This window comes from Cibotium barometz, chromosome 51 (genome assembly GCF_041138505.1).
Source record: "Cibotium barometz isolate CiBa-2024 chromosome 51, ASM4113850v1, whole genome shotgun sequence".
Taxonomy (NCBI): Eukaryota; Viridiplantae; Streptophyta; class Polypodiopsida; order Cyatheales; family Cibotiaceae; genus Cibotium; species Cibotium barometz.
This window is the reverse complement of record NC_141096.1, coordinates 44,827,543-44,850,177: the sequence shown is the minus strand read 5'-3', so window position 1 is coordinate 44,850,177 and position 22,635 is coordinate 44,827,543. Positions and strand designations below refer to the sequence as shown.

General features: G+C 47.4%; 1 protein-coding gene across 2 annotated transcripts in view; it reads right to left on the bottom strand.

The window, feature by feature from the left end:
- Positions 1-2,150: 2,150 nt before the first annotated feature.
- ALA3 (aminophospholipid ATPase 3) overlaps positions 2,151-22,635 on the bottom strand; it is a 122,440-nt gene continuing 101,955 nt past the window's right edge. Inside the window, exons 20-27 of one of the 2 annotated variants that reach the window (XM_086788043.1) lie at positions 4,881-5,046; positions 4,506-4,585; positions 3,945-4,406; positions 3,689-3,856; positions 3,236-3,598; positions 3,047-3,153; positions 2,610-2,914; positions 2,151-2,491 (exon numbers count right to left, since the gene is read on the bottom strand). In XM_086788043.1, coding sequence (XP_086644169.1) covers positions 2,487-2,491; positions 2,610-2,914; positions 3,047-3,153; positions 3,236-3,598; positions 3,689-3,856; positions 3,945-4,406; positions 4,506-4,585; positions 4,881-5,046 — 1,656 coding nt within the window. In that variant the 3' untranslated portion in view covers positions 2,151-2,486. Of the gene's footprint in view, positions 2,915-3,046; positions 3,154-3,235; positions 3,599-3,688; positions 3,857-3,944; positions 4,407-4,505; positions 4,586-4,880; positions 5,047-22,635 lie in introns of both variants that reach the window. The other variant, XM_086788042.1, reaches the window with a different exon arrangement.

The following is a 22,635-nucleotide window of genomic DNA, read 5'->3' as shown; positions in this document are numbered from 1 at the left end:
ACGCCATAGGAAAAGCTTTTGCTTGAGAGGCAATTTACTCCTCCATAAATTGCCAAGATTCTTTCGCCACCAAGCAAGTGATTTTGTCATATGCCAAAGAGAATTAGCATGTGAATGAATCCATGGTGATGGCTAGAGCTATCAGTATTTTAGATCTCCTTACGACAATCTGTTTATGATGATTGCCACCAAGGAGATCTTCATCAGTCATGCCTGGAAATAGTTTCTCTTTGCTTCTGATTTCCCGTTGAGGCTCTCCGTTTTGGACTCTCATGTAAATTTCATTGATAATATACTGTTCATGGATTTACCCCAAAAAAAAAAGTGTGTGTGTGAAGTAGGTGGACGCGGGGGAGTCTGACGGGCAGCAGCATGGGAAAGAGCTGTGGGCACGGCAAGGAGGTGATGTAGGCAGTGTGTGTGTGTTTTTTGGGGGTTTTACCTGACTAACCTCCTTTTTTAGATTGCATGGTGCAACGTCGCTGAGCGGGAGAGAGAGAGGAGAGGAAAAGGAGGGAGAGAAAGAGAAGGAAAGAGAGAGAGAGAGAGAGAGAGGGGAAAGAATAGAAAAAAAAGTAAGGAAGAAAAAAAAGAGAGGATAGAGAGAAAAAGAAGAGAGAGAGAAAGAGAAAAAGAAAAGAAACGAATTTATAATATAATTTTTTTAAAATTTCAAAATAAAAAGAAAAAAGGGAGGCATCCACACTTGATACACTTGGTCATTCACACCTCAATATGTCGCACACTGTATTTGTCTCTGACAAGGAGTTAGGCCAGTTAAGCAAGGTCCTACAGAATTATTTTCGTAATCAAGCTTGCAAAGTCCAAACTGAAGAGCTCAGGCGGGCAGCAAGTTCAAAACGCAGAGAGTAATTGCCTCAAGCTTTTTACCACTCGCAGGAGAAATTTTGGTTGCACATTTCTATCTGTTATGTACCTTAACTGTCAGTAACGGATCTTTCTTTACTTTCAATGAGAGAAGGTTTCGCGGTTAAAGGACACGAACTCTACTATCGTTATATATATATATATATATATATATATATATATATATATATATATATATATATATTCTTTAGAATCTCATGAGATTCTATGGCATAATCATTGGCTGTTCAGGTAGGTTTTCCATCCTCTACAGATATATACTAGTACCAAGCACGCACTTTATATTATATATATATATATATATTCTTTAGAATCTCATGAGATTCTAAGGCATAATCATTGAGGTTTTCCATCCTCTACAGATATATACTAGTACCAAGCACGCACTTTCTTTCCATACATTCGATCAAGGGAGCACACTCGAAAATCAGATTGAGGCCCAACCACAAGGTACTCGTCTCCCAGAACCCAGGTTTGTGGAACCACGTGGACACATGGAGGGTTCACAATATAGGCCCTCAAGGGGCAAGATATCTGATTGGCTTTGCGACTTCGATCGTTTGACACCCAGTAGGCCTAGTACCTCATATAAAATTTCATTTCCGTGTTGATCTGGGCCTCGTCTATTACACTCCGTACATTTTCAGTCTCATTGGCAATCTTGGACTTTATGGAATCTCTCTCTCGTACCACATGGAACTCTTGTATCACTTTTGGTCTCATAAACTCATTGGGTCTTTTGAAGACTTTCTTTCTCTCTCTCTCTCTCTCAAATGCAGGCCCTTCATAAGAAGTGCTACTCTACTTTTTATTGAAAGCACCTCAAAGAGTAGTCCTTGCAATAAGATTGGCAATAAACCCTTGATAGGGACAAACAGCTTAAGAGACCTAATACCGAAATTCATATAAAATTTTAAATCTCCAATGGCAAAAAACTTTGCCCTGACTTGATACTCTTCTTGAAAAACCAACTAAAAACAGTAGAACTTGTTTTCCCTTACAAGGTACTTGAATGAAACCAATTAGCAGAACCTCAAAGGGCAAAGAAACAGAAGATAAAGAAAAGATATCAACTGGCTACATGCGATGTATGACGTTCAGAGATACCTGAGTGCTTTCTATTGAAAAAAAAAATTATTAGGTTGGTTGATATGTATTAGTGCAATGACGAAATGTTCAGTTCTGCACATAACAGGACTCCCAAAGGACTAGTTTGACAATGGAAAAGATGCACGAGGTATGGCAGAGGTAACTCCACCTTGTCATATAAATAACTGCTTGCATTTCATTCCAGCCAGTAACAATCGTTGAGGGTAAATTTACAGATGTGCATGTAAGGCACTTGACATTACTGTCCAGTACAACTGGACTTCAATTTATCTCTACACAAAAAAAGAAAATGAATACCTTTTTTCTGAGGCCTATTTAGACCCTATCCAAAGTGCTAGCAGTACCAATATGCACATGATAACACTAGGGGGGAAAAAAACTCTTGTAGACTCGTTTAAGAAAAAATGTTGGTGATGTCGACCCCTTTTTTTGCAGAACCATGGCGCTAATAGAGAAAAACCCCTGTTGCAACTGATTATTTTGGTGGGCTAACCTGGGTTTTGACAGAGAGACAGATTACTTACACCTAGCTTCCAAGTGACACATTTACGAAGTCAAACCATAATCCAGATACAAAAATACACATTACAAAGTTGGTTAATTGTACTGACCAGCTTCACTTGTGAGACGCCTGGGTGCTCTCATGCTAGCTCTACGAGCGACATCCCAAGCTCTGTGCGGAGTTGCAACACCCTCCTGAGATGCGAAGAAAGAGTCAAAGCAAGGCGAATCAAAAGCGTACCCAGTATGTCTTGACATCTCATGGGGAAGCTGAGCCAATGCAAAACTCCGCTGCTCGTCTGCTGTAAGATGAGGAGGAGACTCAACCATTGACCACATCTCAACCGGGCCATCCCTATCCTTATCAACCTCTTGAATGATCTGATAATCATAAGGAACAAACCATCTTTGCACCCTGCTCTCAAAGAGAACCATACAGAGAAGTTTCAGTATACCATCAGCATCCAAATAAGAACCAGCATTGCATCATTTAAAACAAGTTGGACACGAGCAACTTTGCACGAGTGAAGGAAGCCCGACGACTTACCCTTGATACAAAAAGTCCGCAAACAATGATGTAATGGGTACCAACACAACCAGAAACCAGAAATACCATGTGGCCATCAAAATAAAGATGACTCGAAACACATTTCCCTGAGTGAGGATAAAGTTTGATCAGAATTGAGCATCTATACTTCGAAATCCCAAAACAAGTCCAGAAAACGAGAGACTTTACCTGTCTATCCAGTTTGTTTCTGATTCCTGAATATAAGAATACAAATATAAACCAGGAGAGAATGCTGCCAAAGATGCTGAATAGATGCCATTTTGTCACAAAATTGGAGGCCATCAGCAGCCGCACATTGACTGTAACAACAATACATGTAAATGCCATAGTGCCCACGTCCCACAGGCCAAGCATTCTACCAGAGCTATTTTTGCCTTCCATTCCAGCTCTTGCCGGAAAGTAAAAAAATATGACAGACTGATAAACAGCAGAGACAGCCCATACGAGTAGGACCCTCCATTTGAAAAAAGCATTCTCTATTCCTGCTTTATATAGTTGAGGATAGTCTCTTGCACGAGATACGTTCACATCCTGAGACCATTCATATTTTTCAAAAAATCAGTACAAAAAGAAAGAAAAGTCTCTGAAAATTATTACCCTTCAGGCACAAGCACTATATACCTTGTCAAAAATTCCTACTATGATCACAGGAAGAGCAGTAAAGACAACGTTATACAGTGACTGAAACCAATCATCATAAAACCGTTGGCCAGAAAAGCCAGTATAGAGGTTGAACCAAAACTGAGTCAATGTGAAGGCGAGGTTCTTGTAGAAGAAATAAGCAACCACCTATCAACCACAAAGATCCCAAAAAGTAAGGACAAGCAGTGTATATAGCATCGTGGAAAGGATAGCAATCTCACGAATTCAATATAACCTTTGAAATTCTTATGTATGACAATCGACCATGAATAAGAAGGAGATCCGTTAAGAATCTGAATTGTGCGATTGCAAAGTCACTAGCCATGACAGCCTGCATGCCTTCCAGTCCACTTATCCCTACACCGATGTGTGCAGCCTGGATCATGCTCACATCATTGGCCCCATCACCTATGCTTAGTGTTATCTTTTTGGCCCCATCCCTAATTAGGTTCGTAACCTGTGCCTTCTGCAATGGGGAAACTCGACAGCATACTACAGCTTTGCACATCATGGATAATTTAAGTAAGGTTCCTCTAAGTTGTGGATCAAGTGCATGCATGAGACACCTTCCGTCTATGACCAATGCAAGGTCCAATCCTGTTTGCATTCGCTCACTGTCTAAGGCTTGGTGTAGAGATTCACTGAGCTTACGTGAAACTGTCTGCTCAATCATCTGAGCTGTCTCTACAGGGTCACCCTGTTGAAAGAAACATAACAATTGTGATACCTAGAAATGTTTAACCAACCAACAAAAAGTATGTAACGACACAAAAATTTCCTAAGCAAAAGAACTCACCCTGTCCTCCACTTCTCTAATTGCCTTTGTATCTGAGTTTATTATAAACTGCTTCATACCATTATTAATAAGACTGCAAGCTGCCCAACCAAATTGGTTAATTATACAGGGCAGCAAGGAGAAAGGAGGGTCTTTTTCTTCTTCTTTCTTTTGTGTGTTTGTGTGTGTGTGTGTTTGGTTGGGGGAGGGGGGTGATCGTGGTGGTTTTGAGAATACTAAAATATCCACTACCATTACTTCACTTAAGATCCATCCTTGATCATCAACTAGCTTTCTCTGAATTCAAGCCTCCCAAGATGCTACTATGACCTAGCACTTCATCTGGTGCTCTTCAAAACTCAAGTGAAGCAATTAAACTCCAGGAAGGGTTTTTACCATAAGCAATATTGATAGCAGTCTCCATCTTGTCGCCAGTGAGGACCCAAATTTTGATTCCTGCCTTCGCAAGGGTCTCTATACATGCAGGCACACCCTCCTGCAATTTATCTTCAATTGCTGTGCAGCCAAGAAGAACCAAATCCCTTTCTATGAGCTCTGCCACCTGCAAATTTTATAAATTAAACCACATTAAAGATACAGCCTGAAAGTAGAAAACAAGCATAAAGATTATACTTAGAAAGCAGCTTTTCAGGAGAGAGACACACATGTTGGCTCCTCTGCAAATCTTGATATTGGTAAGATCCTGATATGGAATGATTTTGAGAACAAGAAATGAATAATTAAATAGAGATCTTTCCAAATGATGAACCCCATACAATTACCTCCATTACCCCTGTGCAGGAATCCCCGTTATAGATTTCAGACGTTGAAAAGCTGGATAACCTCTCTTCCTCCGACCTTCCCATATCAGCCAAACCATTCCCCCTATTCCTTGCATGTAAGTTATCAATCCTCCACGCACATCTTGCTTTCCCTCACTTTTCTCAATCTGTATTTATTAAATGTTTTACTACATACAGTTGTTGGAAAAAAATAGCCTTTGTGGGAATGAAGTACGATCTATCTTGGCCCAACAGTACTGCCACTACCAGTACAAGCGTGTGACCTCTCTAAGTCCTTTGGTACACCACACTAGGGTTTTCAGTGGTCTCCCTGACCTTTTAAAAGCTTATATTAGTCGGCTTGAGCTACTTGACTTAAACACGTGCACTTTTTTTGGGTCATCTTGACCTTCAGAGTCCAACATATGGACAGTCTCAACAAAACTCAAAAACCTAGCTCTCTTTTGCTCTAGGAACATGCCCATAGTCACATGAAAACCCGTTTTTTCTCTACGAAACATGAAACAAACGGAGTGGACGAAAAGTTTTGAAATGAAATGAAACACTCCTCACCGAAACGCCATTTTGCCCAAATTTGATTTAGAAAAGAAACCTTATTCTTCTCCTCTTCTTTCTCTTCCCCTTCACTTTCTTCTCCTCTCCATCTCATTTTTCTTCTTCGTCTTTTTTAATGAGAAAAAGATCCTTCTATTAGTTACTGAAAAAACCAGCCACAATGGGCTAAATACAACTATGAAGGGCTAGATACAAACTCACCACATGTATAGGGCGGGGATCAAATAATCAAAAGGAGAAAGATGCACTCCCCCTCCGGCTGGCCGCTCTATGAGGGGAAGGCTATCTCGTGGGGGGGGAAGGGGAGAAATAACCACATTGGTGGTCTGTCGTGCCAAGTGGGATCGCCACCTCTGTCGGTGAAAAAAGGGCCAGGCCGCCAGAGCCGCCTCAAGAAAGCTTCCTACTGCTTTCACATGCGCTTAGAGTCTCCTTGCAACTTTCCCCACTGACCACGGGTATGAATGATGTCAAGCCAAATGCTCCTGATGGACTCCGCAGGTGGAATGTGGATACCCTCGATGGCTTCGCTGCATCTAGCTCGCTATATGTGCTAGGCTGCGATGTCGTATGCCCTCGATATAGTAGTCCTTGGTGTTTCGAGTGTGTTGTAACATCAAGGTGCTAGTTCCTCTACTATTATAGAAGCCTTTTTGGAGGTGAGAGACTTGAAGGGCTAGTCCCCAACCATCTGTTGGTGTTGGACTCACACACACAAACCTGCACATTAGGGTTAGGTGCAGAGAAGCTCACACACAGAAAATGAGAGGGAGAGAGAGAGAGCCAAAAGTGTGGTAGCCACAAAATGCAAGTCAACCCTTTTATGTGTGCCACATCCATATAATATAGAAGCACAAAATATTATAGTTAGAGTGTCCTTTCACACTTGATATCCGAGGGAAAAAACCACATGGAAAAAAGTGCCCTTGGTTAAGCCCTGTTCACACATAGCACTACCATAAGTGAGCATATGCCTACAAATCCCCCCTATCGTGGAAGTGTGAACCTGTACAAGGTAGCAGATCACTCTCTGTATGAGAGTAAGCCCAAAGCTTTGCGGAAAGCTTCAAACTTTTCTCGAGGTAAAGCCTTTGTGAATAGATCTGCAACATTATCCTGTGTAGGGCAGTAAGATAAACTGATTTCCCCTGCATGTAGCCTCTCTCTGACATAGTGATAATGAATCTCAATGTGCTTGGTATGTGCATGAAATACTGGATTTCGTGCCACGGCCATAGCACTCTGGCTATCAGTGAGAATGGTGGTGGGTGTCTACTGACACTCACGAAGATCAGCCAATAGTCTCCTCAACCATACACAATCTACTGTAGCTGTGAAGATTGCCCTGTACTCAGCCTCACAAGTAGATGTGGCAACAGTGGGTTACTTTTTACTCAACCAAGATATGCATAAACTGCCAAGAAAAACACAATTCCCACTGGTGGATTGCCTGGTATCATAATCACCAGCCCAATCTGAATCACTGTATGCATAAAGCTGCAAGCTTGCCCCCCTGGGATAGAACAAACCAAGATCCAAGGTACCCTGAAGATAACGAAAAATGCGTTTGACTGCTTGCCAATGCTTTGTGCCTGGGCTGTGCATGAATTTGCTCAACAAAGACACCCCAAAACATATGTCTGGCCTCGTGTTACACAAGTAAATGAGACATCCCACTCCCTGGCTGTAAATGCCGGCCTCAAAAAGCTCTCCAATATCATGCATAGTAAACCGTACACCTGGTTCTACCGGAGTAGAAATGGGCTTACATTCATCCATGTGAAACCTTTTTAGCGAACTTTTTATGTACTTAGTTTGCTGCATAACAATGCTATCATCTGTATGCATAAACTGTACCGAGATAGTAGTGTAAAGGCCCCAAATCTGACATATCAAATTCAGCTTTCAAATCAGCTTTGAAATCTAAAATTTGTGCTTTGCTAGTACCTATAATGAGCATGTCATCTGCATACAAGCTGACTATGACAATATCGGCATCGGTTTTCTTCACATACAATGTGCTTTCACATAACCTTGGCTCGTTAGATGAGAAAGTATTTTATCATACCAAGCTCTTGGAGCTTGCTTTAACCCATACAATGCTTTGTGTAACCTGCATACTTTATGTTCCTCACCATGAACTACAAAACCAATGGACTGATCTACATATACTTCCTCCTGTAAATCCCCATTTAAGAATGCAGTTTTGATGTCCAATTGATGCACTTTCCATCCTTTATGTGCAGCCAATGCAATCACTGATCTTATTGTGGTCATTCTCGAAGTAGGAGCAAAAGTCTCTTCATAATCTATTTCCTTTTTTTGGGAGTAGCCTTTAGCCACAAGTCTTGCTTTGTATTTGTCAATAGTACCATCAGACTTTCTTTTGACTTTGTACCCCCACTTTGTTCCAATGACATGCTTGTCTTTAGGTAATTCCACAAGATCCCAAGTATTGTTCTTCATGATAGAAGAGATTTCAGCTTGCATAGCTTGCACCCAATGTTCGTTCTCATGTGCTTCTTCATAAGAAGAAGGCTCTTCTGAATCAAAGAGATTACCCATGGCTAATGGAGACTCCCCACGATGTATATTCAATGCATGGCTGGAACTAGCCCTTGTTCTACCTGTGAGTGGAGCTGCAAGTTTGCTTTCTTGCAAAGTTTTCAATAACCATCTTGGCACTAACTTGGCTGCGTCTATGGCTATTTCCTCTTCCCTGACAAGATCTTCCACTTCTTCCATAGAATGGGGCTGAATGGCTGGTTGTTCCACATGTTCTACATGAGGATTTTCTTGTGTAGGGGCTGGTTGATCTGAATCCCCCCTAATTCCAATGGGTAATAGTCCATCAAACATGTCCTGTATGCCTGTATCATTACTTTTAGCCGTACATGAGCTGTTCTGAATTTTCAGCAAATACCACATCTCTCTTGACAAAAATCCTTCGTGTAGTTGGATTATAAAGACGGTATCCTTTGCTCTCATTGCTGTAGCCCACAAAAATGCATTTCATTGCTTTGTCATCTAGCTTTGTTCGGAGTTGTTCTGGCACATGTGCATATGCCAAACACCCAAATGTACGCATATAATCCACTGTTGGCTTTCGGCTATACCAAGCCTCAAATGGTGTTATGGTTTTCAAAGCTTTTGTTGGACACCTGTTTAACACATGAGTTGCACACATTATAGCTTCCATCCAAAAATTGTGAGGCAACTTTTGTGCTTTCACCATGCATCTTGCCATCTCCATGAGAGATCTATTTTTCCTTTCAGCTACACCATTTTGCTGCGGTGTATAAGGGACAGTACATTGGTGTTTGATGCCCTTTTGAAGCATATAATCCTTGAATGCATTTGACATGTATTCTCCACCTCTGTCTGAACGGAGTGTTTGGACTTTACATCCACACATATTTTCAGCCATTGCTACATAGTGTCGAAAGCATGTAAACACCTCTGTTTTCGCTTTCAAAGGGTAAACCCAAGCAAACCTCGAGTAGTCATCAATGAATGTGACAAAGTAAAGATGCCCCCCTATGGATGGTGTCCGCATTGGACCACATACATCACTATGTATGAGCTGTAATTTACTTTCAGCTCCAACAGCTCCATCTTTGGGGAATGGTTTTCGTTGCATCTTTCCCAAAATACACCCCTCACATACATGTCTTGGTGGATACTCAAGAGGCGACATATTATCAACCATATGATGCTTTTGCAAAAGCATCAAACTCTGAAAATTTACATGCCCAAAATGAGCATGCCAAAGCTCTGCATCATGCATAGCAAGAGTGTGGGCAGCCACTGTATTTGCATCATAAGTACGCTTGTCATAGCTGTCCAGCTTATACAAGCCTTTGTATCGTGTTCCAAAAGTGACTATTTCATAACCCTTTGATGGGTCTTTTACCAAACACTTCCCATCTTCAAATTCAACCTTTAAACCTTGGTCGTTTATGGCTGAGACGGAGAACAGATTTTTCTTTATCCCTGGAACATACAATACATTTTTCATACATATATTGGCACCATTGGCTGTAACAAGTATGACATTGCCAATTCCCTTTACTGGATATGTGGTATGATCTGCACATGATACAATGCGGCCATTTGAAGCATAAACCAAGTGCTGAAATACATCTTTGCATGAAGTAATGTGGCTCGAAGCACCACTATCAAAATACCATGATACATCCTGTCTGTCAGATGCAATGCAAGACATATCAGTGTCTGAAGCACTTGGTGTGTCACTAGTGCATGTGACCAAAAAAGTGTACTCTTCTTGGATTACATTAGCTGATTGCTGTGCTTTGTCATCAGAAGAGTCTGCTGCTGCATTGAATGCTTCTTTCCTTTTCTCTTTTGCAATCCGCTTCCTACATTCACTGATGTAGTGTCCAGGCTTATGGCAGTAGTGACATTTGTCATTAGAAGAGTCTGCTGCTGCTGCATTGCCTGCTTCTTTCCTTTTCTCTTTTGCAATCCGCTTTCTACATTCACTGATGTAGTGTCTAGGCTTATGGCAGTAGTGACATTTGCCCTTCTTTTTGGGCTTGTTTAGATCCCCTTTATCAGACTTTTCACCACCAAAAGAGGGCTGTCCATGACCAGCCTTGCTAGACTCTTGTCATTCATGCTTAGAGCTCTTTGCTTTACCCTTATCCTTGGCTGTAAATGCCTTGTTTCCACCACGGTTGCTTGCTAAGTTTGCTCTTGTTTACTCTTCCTGCAAGAGTAAACCCACCAACTCTTCAAAAGTGACGGGATCACCACCTCCTCTCATTGAGAGGTTGAGAGAGGTGTGAAAGCCCAAGTAGGAAGGTGGTAAAGAATGAAGAGTGTTGGTGACCAGCTGTCTGTCTAGGATAACCTCATCAATGTTGAGCAATTGTTCCTGCAAATCTTTCACTTTGGAGAGATGATCTGCCATCCATAGAAAGAAGATCCAATTGCCTCTTCAAGTAGGCAACTCTTGCCTCGTTGCGTACCTGATACATTGCTTCCAATGTGTCCCATGCAAGCTTTGATGTCTTGCAAGAACGAATGTGCGGAATAATAGTCCTTTTCACTGAAAGGGCTATCAATGACATGGCCTGTGCATCCCTAGAGTCCCATCTCTTCTGCTCTTGTGTGGGAGCAAGTTCTACATCAGGAGCTCTTTGAGCACCTCCCCTTTGAGGCGTGGCTGGCTGTATGGTATGTGGGCGTGTGTCATCACCACACACGATGCCCCAAAGCCCTTTGGCTACCAGCAAATTACGGATCATGAAACTCCAGAGGGAGTAGTTAGATCCATCCAACTTGTCCTCCTGGGTGAGCACACCAATTACATCTGTAGCATTTTGAGCCATGTTAATAAAATATACCTGCAAGCAAACCAAGCACCAATGTGCACTACCAGGCAACCAAATATCCTGTGCAAATGTTTGCCTGCAAACTAAAGCAAGTGTAAACTTGCACCAAATTGTCCAATTACACACAATGTGTATACATACGCGACAAATCACAGCTGTAATGCCCAGTTACATGCTCCAATCCGAAAAGCCCCAATTTTTATGCGCTTTAATGTGCATTTGATTGGCCAATTTTCACAAAAGCCCCAAATTTTTGCAACTAAAAGAGGCTCAATTTGCTGATTTTGACCTCAATTTGAAAAACCTCCAAATTGCAAGCAAAGCAACATGTCCAATTTTTCAATTTGGCCTCAAATTGAGAAATCCCCCAAATTGCCTGAACCGTGTACCACCTGCAATTTTTCTTTGAATCTGACCTGCGCACAAGTGTCTACAAAATTTGTATATTTTAATGCATATTTTTACTCACATGAAAAGTACCTGCAGCAGCAGGCAAGTGCAGTACGGATGGCAGAGACTTGTATTGCAGGCGTTAATCCAGTTGCACGTGTTGGGGTAGACAAGCGCAGGTTGAGGCGGACTGCCAGCGCAGGTTGAGACGGACTGCCAATGGTGGCCTGATGCCAGCTTTGGATTTGTCGGCCGAGTCGGGCGGAGGTGGCGATGGGCGCAGTAGCGCCGTTGGGAGGGGCGGCCGTGCTGAGCGGAGGTGGCCGCTTGCGCAGTCATGCCGCTGAAGGAGCTGGGCGGAGGCAGCCGCCTGCGCACTCGCGCTGCCGAAAGAGCCGAGCGGAGCGGGAGGCAGTCGAGAGCTGGGCCGAGCGGGCGACGGTGGAGAGCTGGCCAGCGACGGACGGAATATGCGTTTTCGATGGAATCTGATACCAATTGCTGGTGTTTGACTCACACACACAAACCTGCACAGTAAGGCTAGGTGCTGGATAGAAAAGCTCACACACAGAAAATGAGGGGGGGGGAGAGCGAGCCAAAAGTGTGGTAGCCACAAAATGCAAGTCAACCCTTGCATGTGTGCCACATCCATATAATATAGAAGTACAAAATATTATAGGTAGAGTGTCCTTTCACACTTGATATCCAAGGGGAGAAACCACATGGGAAAAAGTGCCCTTTGTTAAGCCATGTTCACACATAGCACTACCATAAGTGAGCATATGCCTACACCATCCTCCTTGTAAGCCCTGACCACCTTAGCCTCTGTGGCCCAAGCAACAATGCCCCAAGTAATGATCCAGGTTGAGGCCCTGTCCATCTTGAAGATGCGAATAATCCGCAGCGAAACCTACTAAGCCTTTAGGCAATCCCAAAGACAATGTCGCTGAGACACCGGAGGATAGCTACACCTACGACACGCTACTGGCCAACCTCCAACCGCCAAGCTCCTGTGTGCCATCAACCAAAGATCGTGTGCAGCTCGGTTCTTGCAGGTATCGCATTCGCTCCGCCTTCGCCACAGCTTCAGACTCTGATGGAGGCTCCTCCCGCCCCACCTCAGAGGGACTCTTCTGCAGCCCCCTCGACCGCCCCTGAGGATACCCCCATCACGCTTTCTCTTTCGCCAGAAGAGGAAGCGAGCCTCGCCGCAGAGGTGGAACGCCTCCAGGCACATTCCACCATCTGCCGTATAGTCGGCACTCGCCCCAACAGAGGGGAGATCCGGGATCTTCTTCAGGCCCGCCTTCTTGCAGATGTGGGCAAGATCCTGGACGTACAGCTATTGGGCCGTGGACATTACCAGATCGAGTTCGAGGCCGCCCAGAGTGTTGCCAAAGTCCTTGCCATGAGTCCCCTTGACATCAGGGGTGCTTGGGCTTTCTTCAGACCTTGGCAGCATGGATTTGACCCAGCAGCGGCAGAGCAGGGAGAGCGCCTTTTTCATGTTACAGTTTGCTTCCCTGGACTCCGCCGGGAGTATCTTCCGCTCCTCCCCAGGCTCGGAGCATTGGTGGGCTCGGTACTAGAGACTGGCCCCTCAGCTGCTTCAGTGGTGGCCAGAGCAGCTGGGCTACCTTCGGTCAGAGTGTTGGTGTCTGACATCTCCTCCCTTCCTAAGGTCATTCAGCTACCTAGGATAGGGGGGGGATGGATAGATCAAAGAGTGGAGTTCTCCGGGCTCCCGAATCAGTGCTTCATTTGCAGGCAGGTCGGCCATCTGGCCAAGGCCTGCCCTCGCAGGAGACCCCGACCCTCACCATCAGCAGCAGGCTACTGATGGCCCGCCCACAGATTCGGCTCGGCAGGCAGCCTCCGGGACACCTGCTCAGGCCACAGAGGCCTCGGAGTGGCAGCCTGGACAGGGGCGCTGCCGAGGGAGACAGCCACAACAGCACGCCCAGAGACCGCTGCAGCAGCAGCCACAGTCCCAGTCTCGCTGAGGACATTGAGAGGATCTGGCATGATACTCAGTGCTTTGACCAGGATGCAGCGGGCCAGTGTGCCCAGCGACTCATCGATCTTAGCTCTTTTCTGCACGCTCCAGCTTTGACACGGCTGGGAGAGATTCGCGAGCGGAAGCATCGGCTGAGACGCAGCCTTGCTTCGCTACAGCGCCTTCAGGAGCAGCAGCCTGCATGTGAGTGGGTGGCGTCCCAGCTAAGCCACGCACGCCAGGAGGTTCGAGAGGTAGAGGAGCAGAGACATGAGTTTTACAATCGTCGTCAGGCCTCTCAGTGGACGCAGCTTGGTGATAGAGTGACTGGAGAGTTTTTTGAGATCACTGGGCCCCGTCATGCGCGAGCAGGAGTCCGCCAGCTTGGTAGACCGGATGGATTGGTAGCTACTAAGCTCGGGGAGATCAGAGCCATTGCCACTGCATTCTACAGAGACCTGCTTTCAGCGGAGCCAGCCACTGAGGATCGAGATGTTTGCAGACAGACTGTGTGGGCCCATGTGCAGAGGAGGGTCACAGACCGTATGCGTACAGTTCTAGGTGCGCCTCTGTCAGAGATTGAGCTTGCCGAGGCCTTGAGGGTCCTGCTGCGTCTTTACTTTCTGGGAGGCGACGGCCCGAGCTAGATTTCTTGGCGAGGACTTGGTCGTGATGCTTCTCGATTTTGAGAAGGCATACGATAGAGTTGATTGGGGTTTCTTAGAGGGCACTATGCTTCGCCTGGGCTTTGAGCCAGGATGGATCAGAGGGGTGGCAGCTCTGTATTCCACAGCTCGCAGCCAGGTGTTGATTGCAAGAGGACGGGGGCCGAGTTTTGAGCTGACCAGATCAGTCCGTCAGGGGTGTCCCCTCGCCCCTTTTCTTTTTCTCTTCTTTGCGGAGGCTATGAGCATGTATTTGACAGCAGAGGATGTCGGTTTGAGAGGACTTCAGCTCCCAGTCCGGGGGGAGGACCTGCTTGATGCTGAGTTTCCAGACGACAAGGGCTTATTTTTGCATGGCCAAGAGGCCAATCTTCTTCGGGTAGAGCAGTCGCTCCAGGTTTTTAGTGCAGCTTCGGGAGCATTGATCAATTGGCGCAAGACAGTGGCCTTTTGGATCAGTAGTGCTCCCACTCCGGCATGGAGCCCGGACCCCGGTTTTAGATGGATTCCTCCAAGCACAACAGTGCGGTATTTGGGATGCCAGATTGGCCTAGATTTGTCACCTGAGCAGCAGATTGCCCCGCTTCTTCTGAGCATTCGGAAGAAGCTTTTGTATTGGAGTACATCCTTGGCTGGGAGGGTGGTGGTGGCAAATCAGGTGCTATTAGCGACCATGTGGTACATTGCGTCTTGCTGGATCTTCTCGAGCTCTTGCATCAACCAGGTACAGAGGCTGATCAAGAACTTTCTGTGGTCTGGGCGGGACGGTCAGCCAGCTCGGGCAAAGGTTGCATGGGCAGTTATTACACTTCCGCTGGCTCAGGGAGGTTTGGGCATTATAGATCCAGTCGATCAGAGTAGAGCTTTATTGGGGAAGCTTATCGTTCGGGGGTTGCTTCCAGGCGCTGAGCCTTGGAAAGAGCTCCTCTTGCAGCGGCTGCAGGCTCGGGCGCCCCCAGCAGGGGGCACTTGGGCACCAGAGATTCGCTGGATCCTTATAGAGATGAGGAGGACAGGCCTCAGTAGAGGATGGGAGGACAGATTTGCTTTGAGTATCCTGAGAGCTTGGGAGCTGCTGAGACCGGGGCTCTCTCAGCGACCTCCTTCTTGTGTTGAGGAGCGGGCCAGACAGCCGCTCATCTGGAGCCCAGCGGTTCGCACAGAGCAGGGTCATATGGTGGGTTCTCGGTCTCGGCTAGCCTGGGGGCCTTTAGCGGCAGGCCCAGCTCGTAGTTTTGGAGACTGGCAGGCCTTCTGCAGTCTACCAGAGGAGATCCAGGTGGAGAGGTTGAGTCACTTCAGAGGGGGGTTGATTATGAGGGATGATATTCAGGAGGCACTCACAGAGGAGTGGTTCACACCTCTCGAGCCAGTGGCCCCACGGTGGATGGGAGCCTTTACACAGTTGGAGATCCTGATTGCTGTCAGAGCTTAAACTGAGGATGGCAGTTGCCTCTACTATGAGATTCAGGATGAGGGCAGACTCCAAAGAGTGGAGGTGGAGTAGCCTTTGGTTGCAGAGTGCACCTTTCAGAGGATTCGGGTAGTGGCCGCCGCTTCTCGGAAGTGGCATATTGACCCCGACCCTGCTGATGTGCTCCCGGATTGGCGCATATGGACATATGCAGCGTGCCCCTTGGCCCGGCTACAGTGGGACCCCGGGGAGTACGAGTGGCATGATCCTTATGCATCCCTTGAGGCCACAGAGATCACCTTTTTCCAGTATACTGTTCGGCTGGGGCGGCATATTTTGACGGCGAGGAGGACGGTCTCTCCAGCGGCAGCGGGGCATTGGCGACTACAGGGACTCTCACAAGAGTTCCTGGAGGATTTTTGGGCTCGGCTCTGGGCTAGTCGACAGGCCCGTAAGATCTCGACTTTTCAGTGGCTGGTCGCCCACAGGGGCTCAGCAGTTGGCACTTGGCTTGTTTACAGCGGTCTTCCGGCGGCCTACGTCCGATGCGGCCACCCTATGGAGACACAGAGACATTGCCTTTGGGATTGCCCTCAGGCGCATCAGATTTGGCTGCGGATGCTGCGTATTCTGGCCCCCCTCTCTCCACAGGGTATGTTTACGTGGGGTGCCGCTGCTTGGTCGACTTTGTCAGGGCCTGCTATGGGCTATGAGATGGAGCAGGGCAGTCAAGCCATCAGATTTATCAGGGGCCAGCCTCGCCTGGTTCCGGCACCAGATTTCTCGTCCGCCAGCTGGACACAGGAGAGGGATTTACGATGGGAGCTCCTCAGCAGCCTCACCATCTGGTTCACCTGGAGGGCCCGGTGCTTTACGGCCTTTGAGAGGAGATTGGAGCCACCAGCAGAGACTGTACAGGGGATTTGGCAGGAGTTGATCCACACCCTGCGAGGACAGTACGACCGCATCCGGGGAGACTCGGATGAGGCGATCTTACGGCGCCAGGCCTTTCACACCACTTGGCGCTGTGGCCCTTTCTACACCTTACACACGGGATCCCCCCGTTGGCACTACAGGCCACCTGTTTGGCTCTTCCCCCCCCCTATTGTATGATTTAGCCTCTCAGTTCTTTGTACTGATGCTTGTATTTTGCAGCACCTAGGGAGAGTCTCCCGGGCTACCATGCTGTATTCATTGCTCTGTCTCTCTTATGAGCAGGAGAGATCTTTTGTAGCCCTACGGGCGTTTTTTATATAACTAATGAAAGGATCTTTTCTCGGGAAAAAAAAAGAAAAAGTGAGCAGACCACTTGTCTCATCCGCCCCGTGGACTGGGAGAATAATATCATGCTGAGTAAACACTCTAGCCACAATGGGGGAGATGGGTCTGGGATAGGTGTCAACCACTCCTGCAGAAAAACAAAGTCGATGTCGATGCTGAGCCTGTCTCTACCCCGGATCCCTACCAGACCTCTCTCCTGAACCTTTGCGAGTACCTGCTTGTGTGCAAGCCAATGTCCAAGGGGGCTGCAAATCTGTCCTAAAAAGCAAGGATAAATCAATGGGCTCGCATCTCTATGAAGATCCATCTGGTACTCTGCGGCCAAGGGCCCCTTGGAATTGAGGTGCGGGTTGAAATCTGGGCCAAGAGGAAGTCCTTCCGGGACTCGCCACCGGGAAGAAATCCTCTCACGATCAGCTTGCCCAGCAGGGCGCGGCTCTGAATCGCAAGGTCAATGATGCCTAGCCCCCTCTACGTCACGGCTGAATGATCACTCTCCAAGCCACCTTGGCCTTGGCATGCCTCCCATCACTGCCGGCCCATAAGAAATTCCAGATCAACTGTTGCACCTCACCAATACATGCTTGGGAGAAGGCCAAACAAGAAGTAATGGACCACATGGTGGCAAGAAGAACTTGGTTTGCCACCACCAATCTACTAGCAAGGGAAAGCCTCGCGGAGCTCCAATATAGAAGCTTTTTCTGAATGCTCAGAAGAAGAGGGGCGAGCTGATGCTCCGGAGAAATATCGATGCCCACCTGACATCGAAGATAACGACCTGGAGTGCCCCTCGGGATCCACTGGAAAGACTCAACTGGCGCCAAGTTGGGGTGAGTGTAGAGCCTACCCAGAAGCCACACGACTTGCGCTAGTTGATCTACGCTCTTGATACGTGACAGAATATCTCGATTGCCTCAGCGAATCGATAGAGATTCCCAACATCTCCAGATAGGTAGGCTACTGTATCATCTACAAACTCTGAGTCCAACAGCTCCTCTTGAGTATGGAGGGGGAGATGCAGCCCCCGGAGCCCCATCTCTTGACCTAAGAGAAAACTGCTCATGGCCTTGGCAACGAATGAGAAAAGATCAGGTGCCAGAGGACAGCCTTGTCGGACCGAGCGGGAGAGGGAAAATCTGTCTCCGCGGGCTCCCTAAATGAGAACCTGATTATGAGAGGCTGAGTAGAGTCCTGAAACACCAAAGGTCCACTCCTCGGTGAACCCCATCTAGCTCATCATGCCCTGCAAAAAGCTCTAATCTACCCTATCATAAGCCTTCTCAAAGTCGAGGAGTAGCACTATGAGGTCCTGCTGCCGCATTTTGGCCAAAGCTATCGCTTCACAATAGGTGAAGATGTTGTCCACAATGCTTTGATCTTGAACAAAGCCTGTTTGAGTGTCATGGATCAAGTCAAGGAGAAAAGGCGAAAGTCTCCTATTGATGGCCTTGGCCAAAATCTTGTAGGCGGTCCCAAGAAGGGTGATGTGTCTCCACTGTCGGATCTCCAATTTGTCACCACCCTCCTTAGGAATCAAGTGTATCAAACCCTCTGAAAGCCTCTCTAGCATGGCACCCATGATCATAATCAAGTGTATCAAGCCCTCTAAAAGCCTCTGTAGCATGGCACCTGTGAAGAAAGAAAGAGATTGTAAGCCCGTCCACATCCCCGGGCATTTGCCCCTAGGAAGAGCCGTCAGTGCCTCTGCCAGCTACTCTGCAATGAATGGAGTCAATAAGAAGGATCGAAGAGCGGGGGGGACCACCTCTCGTGTGCCACCATACCCTCTCGCGCGTGTCCATCACATGTGGAGATACTTGGGCACTAGTGAGAAGGGATAGGAAAAAATCTGTGGCGATGGCTCTCACATGGGAGAATCAAAAACAATAGCTCCATCTTGGCTGCGCAACCTACAAATGCCATCTCTCCTCCTGTGGGGGCTAGCTATCTCAAAGATATACCTCGTGACTTTGTTGCCGGCATGGGTCCAAAAGGAAGTTCTGGCATGGTATCTATACTCCACCCACCCTCTTCTCCTCAATGGATCTAATCTTCGTACGGGCGGTAGAGAGCTGACTCTCTATCCAAGGGCTATCTGGAGAGCTCTCCTAGAGCCGCTAAAGAGAAGCCAAACCCCTCCTCAGAGTCCTCTCCTGCTCGCGAAATCCCTCCAGTCTGCAATGGGCTGCCTCCTGCAGAAAGCTGCTGATCTCACCCAGGCCTGCATCCAAGGTGCACATGGCATAGTCTGAAATAAAATCCAGTCCTCCTGCAGAAAGCTGCTGATCTCACCCAGGCCTGCATTCAAGGTGCACATGGCATAGTCTGAAATAAAATCCAGTCCCACCCATATCTGCTCTATCTTGCTGCAGATCTTGGGGTCCTGTATGAGGTTGTCTGGAATCTTGGAGCTCGCGTGCTTGTCTTGCCTCCAAGGGTCCTCTAAGGACAGAATAACCGGCGTGGGATCTAAAAAAGTAGTGCTCGCCAAGATACCAATCATGCTCCCCCGGCCGCAAGCCCACTCATCCACATAGAACCTGTCAAGTCTAGAGAGGTTGGGACTGGTGCTCCTCCTATCAGACCGCGAGATGCACAGGCTCCTAGGACTGCGACCAAACTCCGAAAGATGCCAAGGGTCCTCTCCCTTGAGTGCCACTATCAACTCCTCCCATGCAGAGTACTCTGCGCCTAAAACTGTGGCTATGCCTACTCCGAGTCTATTCTTTGCTACCTCAATCATGTTAAAGTCTCCACCCATGCACCAAAAGTCAGCTTGAGGAAGCACTTGCCGGATTGTGCTCCATAAGATGGCTCTGCTGCCTGCTGCGGTGATAGGGGCATAAACATTGAGGAAGCCCACACAATCCTCTCCAATCATAATGGTCACCCATTGTGCATGCCCAAAGACTCTGACTCCTAAGCGTGTCACTGCCGTAAAAGCTGCTCATCACTGACAGAAATACAGACTACTCCCTGCGTCCCTGAGGGGTCGAAGGAGAGAGACCAAAAAGTGTAACTCCTGCTTGGTAGAATCTTCCTACAGTGGGTGCGCCCATATGAAAGGTGGTGCTCCCGGAGGAAAAGAATGTCGATGGGTCCCCCAACCGTAGCTCTGCGAATCTCTCCTTTGAGGAGGCCTCGTATTTGAAAGCACTGAGGCCCCCCTAAACCCTTAATGTTCCATGAGCCTATCCGCAGATGTATCTCTGTGGGAGGCGGAACTATCGAAACTGCCCTCCACTCGAAGAGTCTTGGGCAAGGGTTCAGACGAGGAATAATCACAATCCGTCTTAGGATGAGGGCGTGTCAAGTGGGCGCGGAACCTGTCGTCAATGTGACTATGACTGAAATATGCAAGAACACAAAAAACAACACCTCCAGCTTGAAGGCCACCATCTCCCTGTCTTGGTTTCAGTGGCTTGAGCCTCCAAACTCTATCTTAGCCAATGGTCATAGATGGGTAAGTACGTCGATCCTATGAAAGTCGTGAAGATGGTGGGAAAACCCAACTGCATGTCCCTGGATGGCGGCAACCATTGACCCACTCCATCCCTAGGGTTGCACTCAAAGGAAAAGTGAAGATCATCCTGCCACTTTCTAGCGTAGAGGGTCTGGAGTGATGAAAAACCACACATATCCAAATAGGGACTACTGTCTCCTCAAAAGTATCTGTCCCTTCCGCCGGAAGACATCGGAAGAAAATATAATCCAAAGGCAGCCCCAAGATCCCGGGGGCCCACCTCGGGACTCTGGCGGGAGAGCCCTCATCGGAGAGGGTTGTAAATCAGCACAGCCAGCCTGTAGATAAGTAGGAGACTCTATTGACCAGCCCTAGAGAGCATGTATGCAACTTGACTGGCTCTCTATAGCGTCTAAGCAACTCGGCCAGCACTAGAGAAGAGAGAAAACACTGTCGGCCAGCCCTGCAGCAAGTGTTTCAGCAGTTAATCAGCCAGATAGTCCATGTTCCGTCGGCCAGCCTCACAACTCTCCTCCCTGCTGTCCACAGCCCATATACTCCCTTCAGAAGTCCCTACAGAAGAAGTGGATCATGCTATCTTGTCCTTCACTCTCACATTTCAGTTCAGCACAGCTCCATTGGGACAAGTCTCCACACACACTCGTTATACCTTTACGAGGGAGACTGACACCGTGTACATGGATGAGATATACAGACGCTTATGTGCTGAGGAGCCGGGACGGCCATTAGATGAGCTCACTCAGATATTGATAGAGACGCTTCATGCTGCAGCATCAGAGGCATATCCCCATAGTCAGCCCACACGGAGACAACCTGGGAACATGCCCCGGAACAGCTGGTATGATGAGGAGTGCAGAGAGATGAGGATCAGATTACAGAGAGAGGTGCTCATGGGTGTTACCACTCAAAGACAGTCACGGATTACCTTCTGGCGCCTAGATGAGGGCTTATCTTGCTCAGTTAGAGAGGGATTTGTATCAGTTATAGATGAGTCACGACTCAGGCGAGGCATGGAGACTATTCCATGAGCATTCATCATCACCAGCCATTACCTCCACAGAGATTTGGGGTGAGTATGCAGCATCCCTGTACACAGCACCAAGACAGCCACCCCTGCCAGACCCATCGGAGCCATGCCCAGAGACATGTGCTTTCTTTTTACTGCTCAGATGGTAAGGAAAGCTCTTGACAGGATGAGGACTGGGAGAGCATATGATCATGATGGTTTGGTAGCAGAGCACTTTATTCATGCCAGAGATATGCTTGCAGAGCTTATTGCTATGATGTTTAACCGAGCCATGTGTGAGGGCTTTCCTGAGACTTGGAATATGTCCACGATTGTGCCTATCTTCAAGTCAGGGGATCCCATGCTTCCTGGGAATTATCGTACCATCATGATTGGTCACACATTGGGTCGATTATATGCATCTATTCTTGAGCAGGAGTTGAGTAGATGGGCAGAGAGAGGGCATACGTGCATCAGGGCAGGCAGGGTTCAAGAGAGGTTTCTCCACTCTTGACCATATCTTGACACTCAGAGCTATTATTGAGGAGGGCAGATTCTATGGCAGAGGATTTATTGTTGCTTTGTGGATTTCCGCAAAGCTTTTGACACAGTACCGAGAGCCAGACTGATGCGCAGACTACAGGAGATGGGAGTGCCCACAGAGCTGATTTGGGGAATCATGGCTTTATACAAGACAGTTGTGGGGCAGGTACGTACTACTCAGGGTATATCTGAGATGGTTCACTCCACTATTGGGGTGAAACAGGGCTGCCCCCTTTCTCCCACCTTATTTGGGATGTATGTGGATGAGGTTTTGGATTATGTAGAGCGGGAGGGTGATAGAGGAGCACAGCTAACAGGGACATGGATTCCGCTGTTATTGTATGCTGATGATATTGTGCTGATCTCGGATTATACTTGCTGGAGCTGCGTAGACATAGAGAGAGAGGGGATCATGGGAGAGACTCTTCCAGCGCCTCTAGTCATTGGGGATCCCATCAGAGATGGTTTGGGGCATCTATGCTTTATATGAGCAGGTCCTCACGCGCATACGATGTCCCAAGGGGCTATCTGATGTTATTGCTAGCACCATAGGTGTGAAGCAAGGATACCCGCTCTCTCCTACACTATTTGGGTTATACATTGATGAGGTGGCTGACTTCATTGTTCACGGTGGTGGGGACAGGGTAGACATCTCAG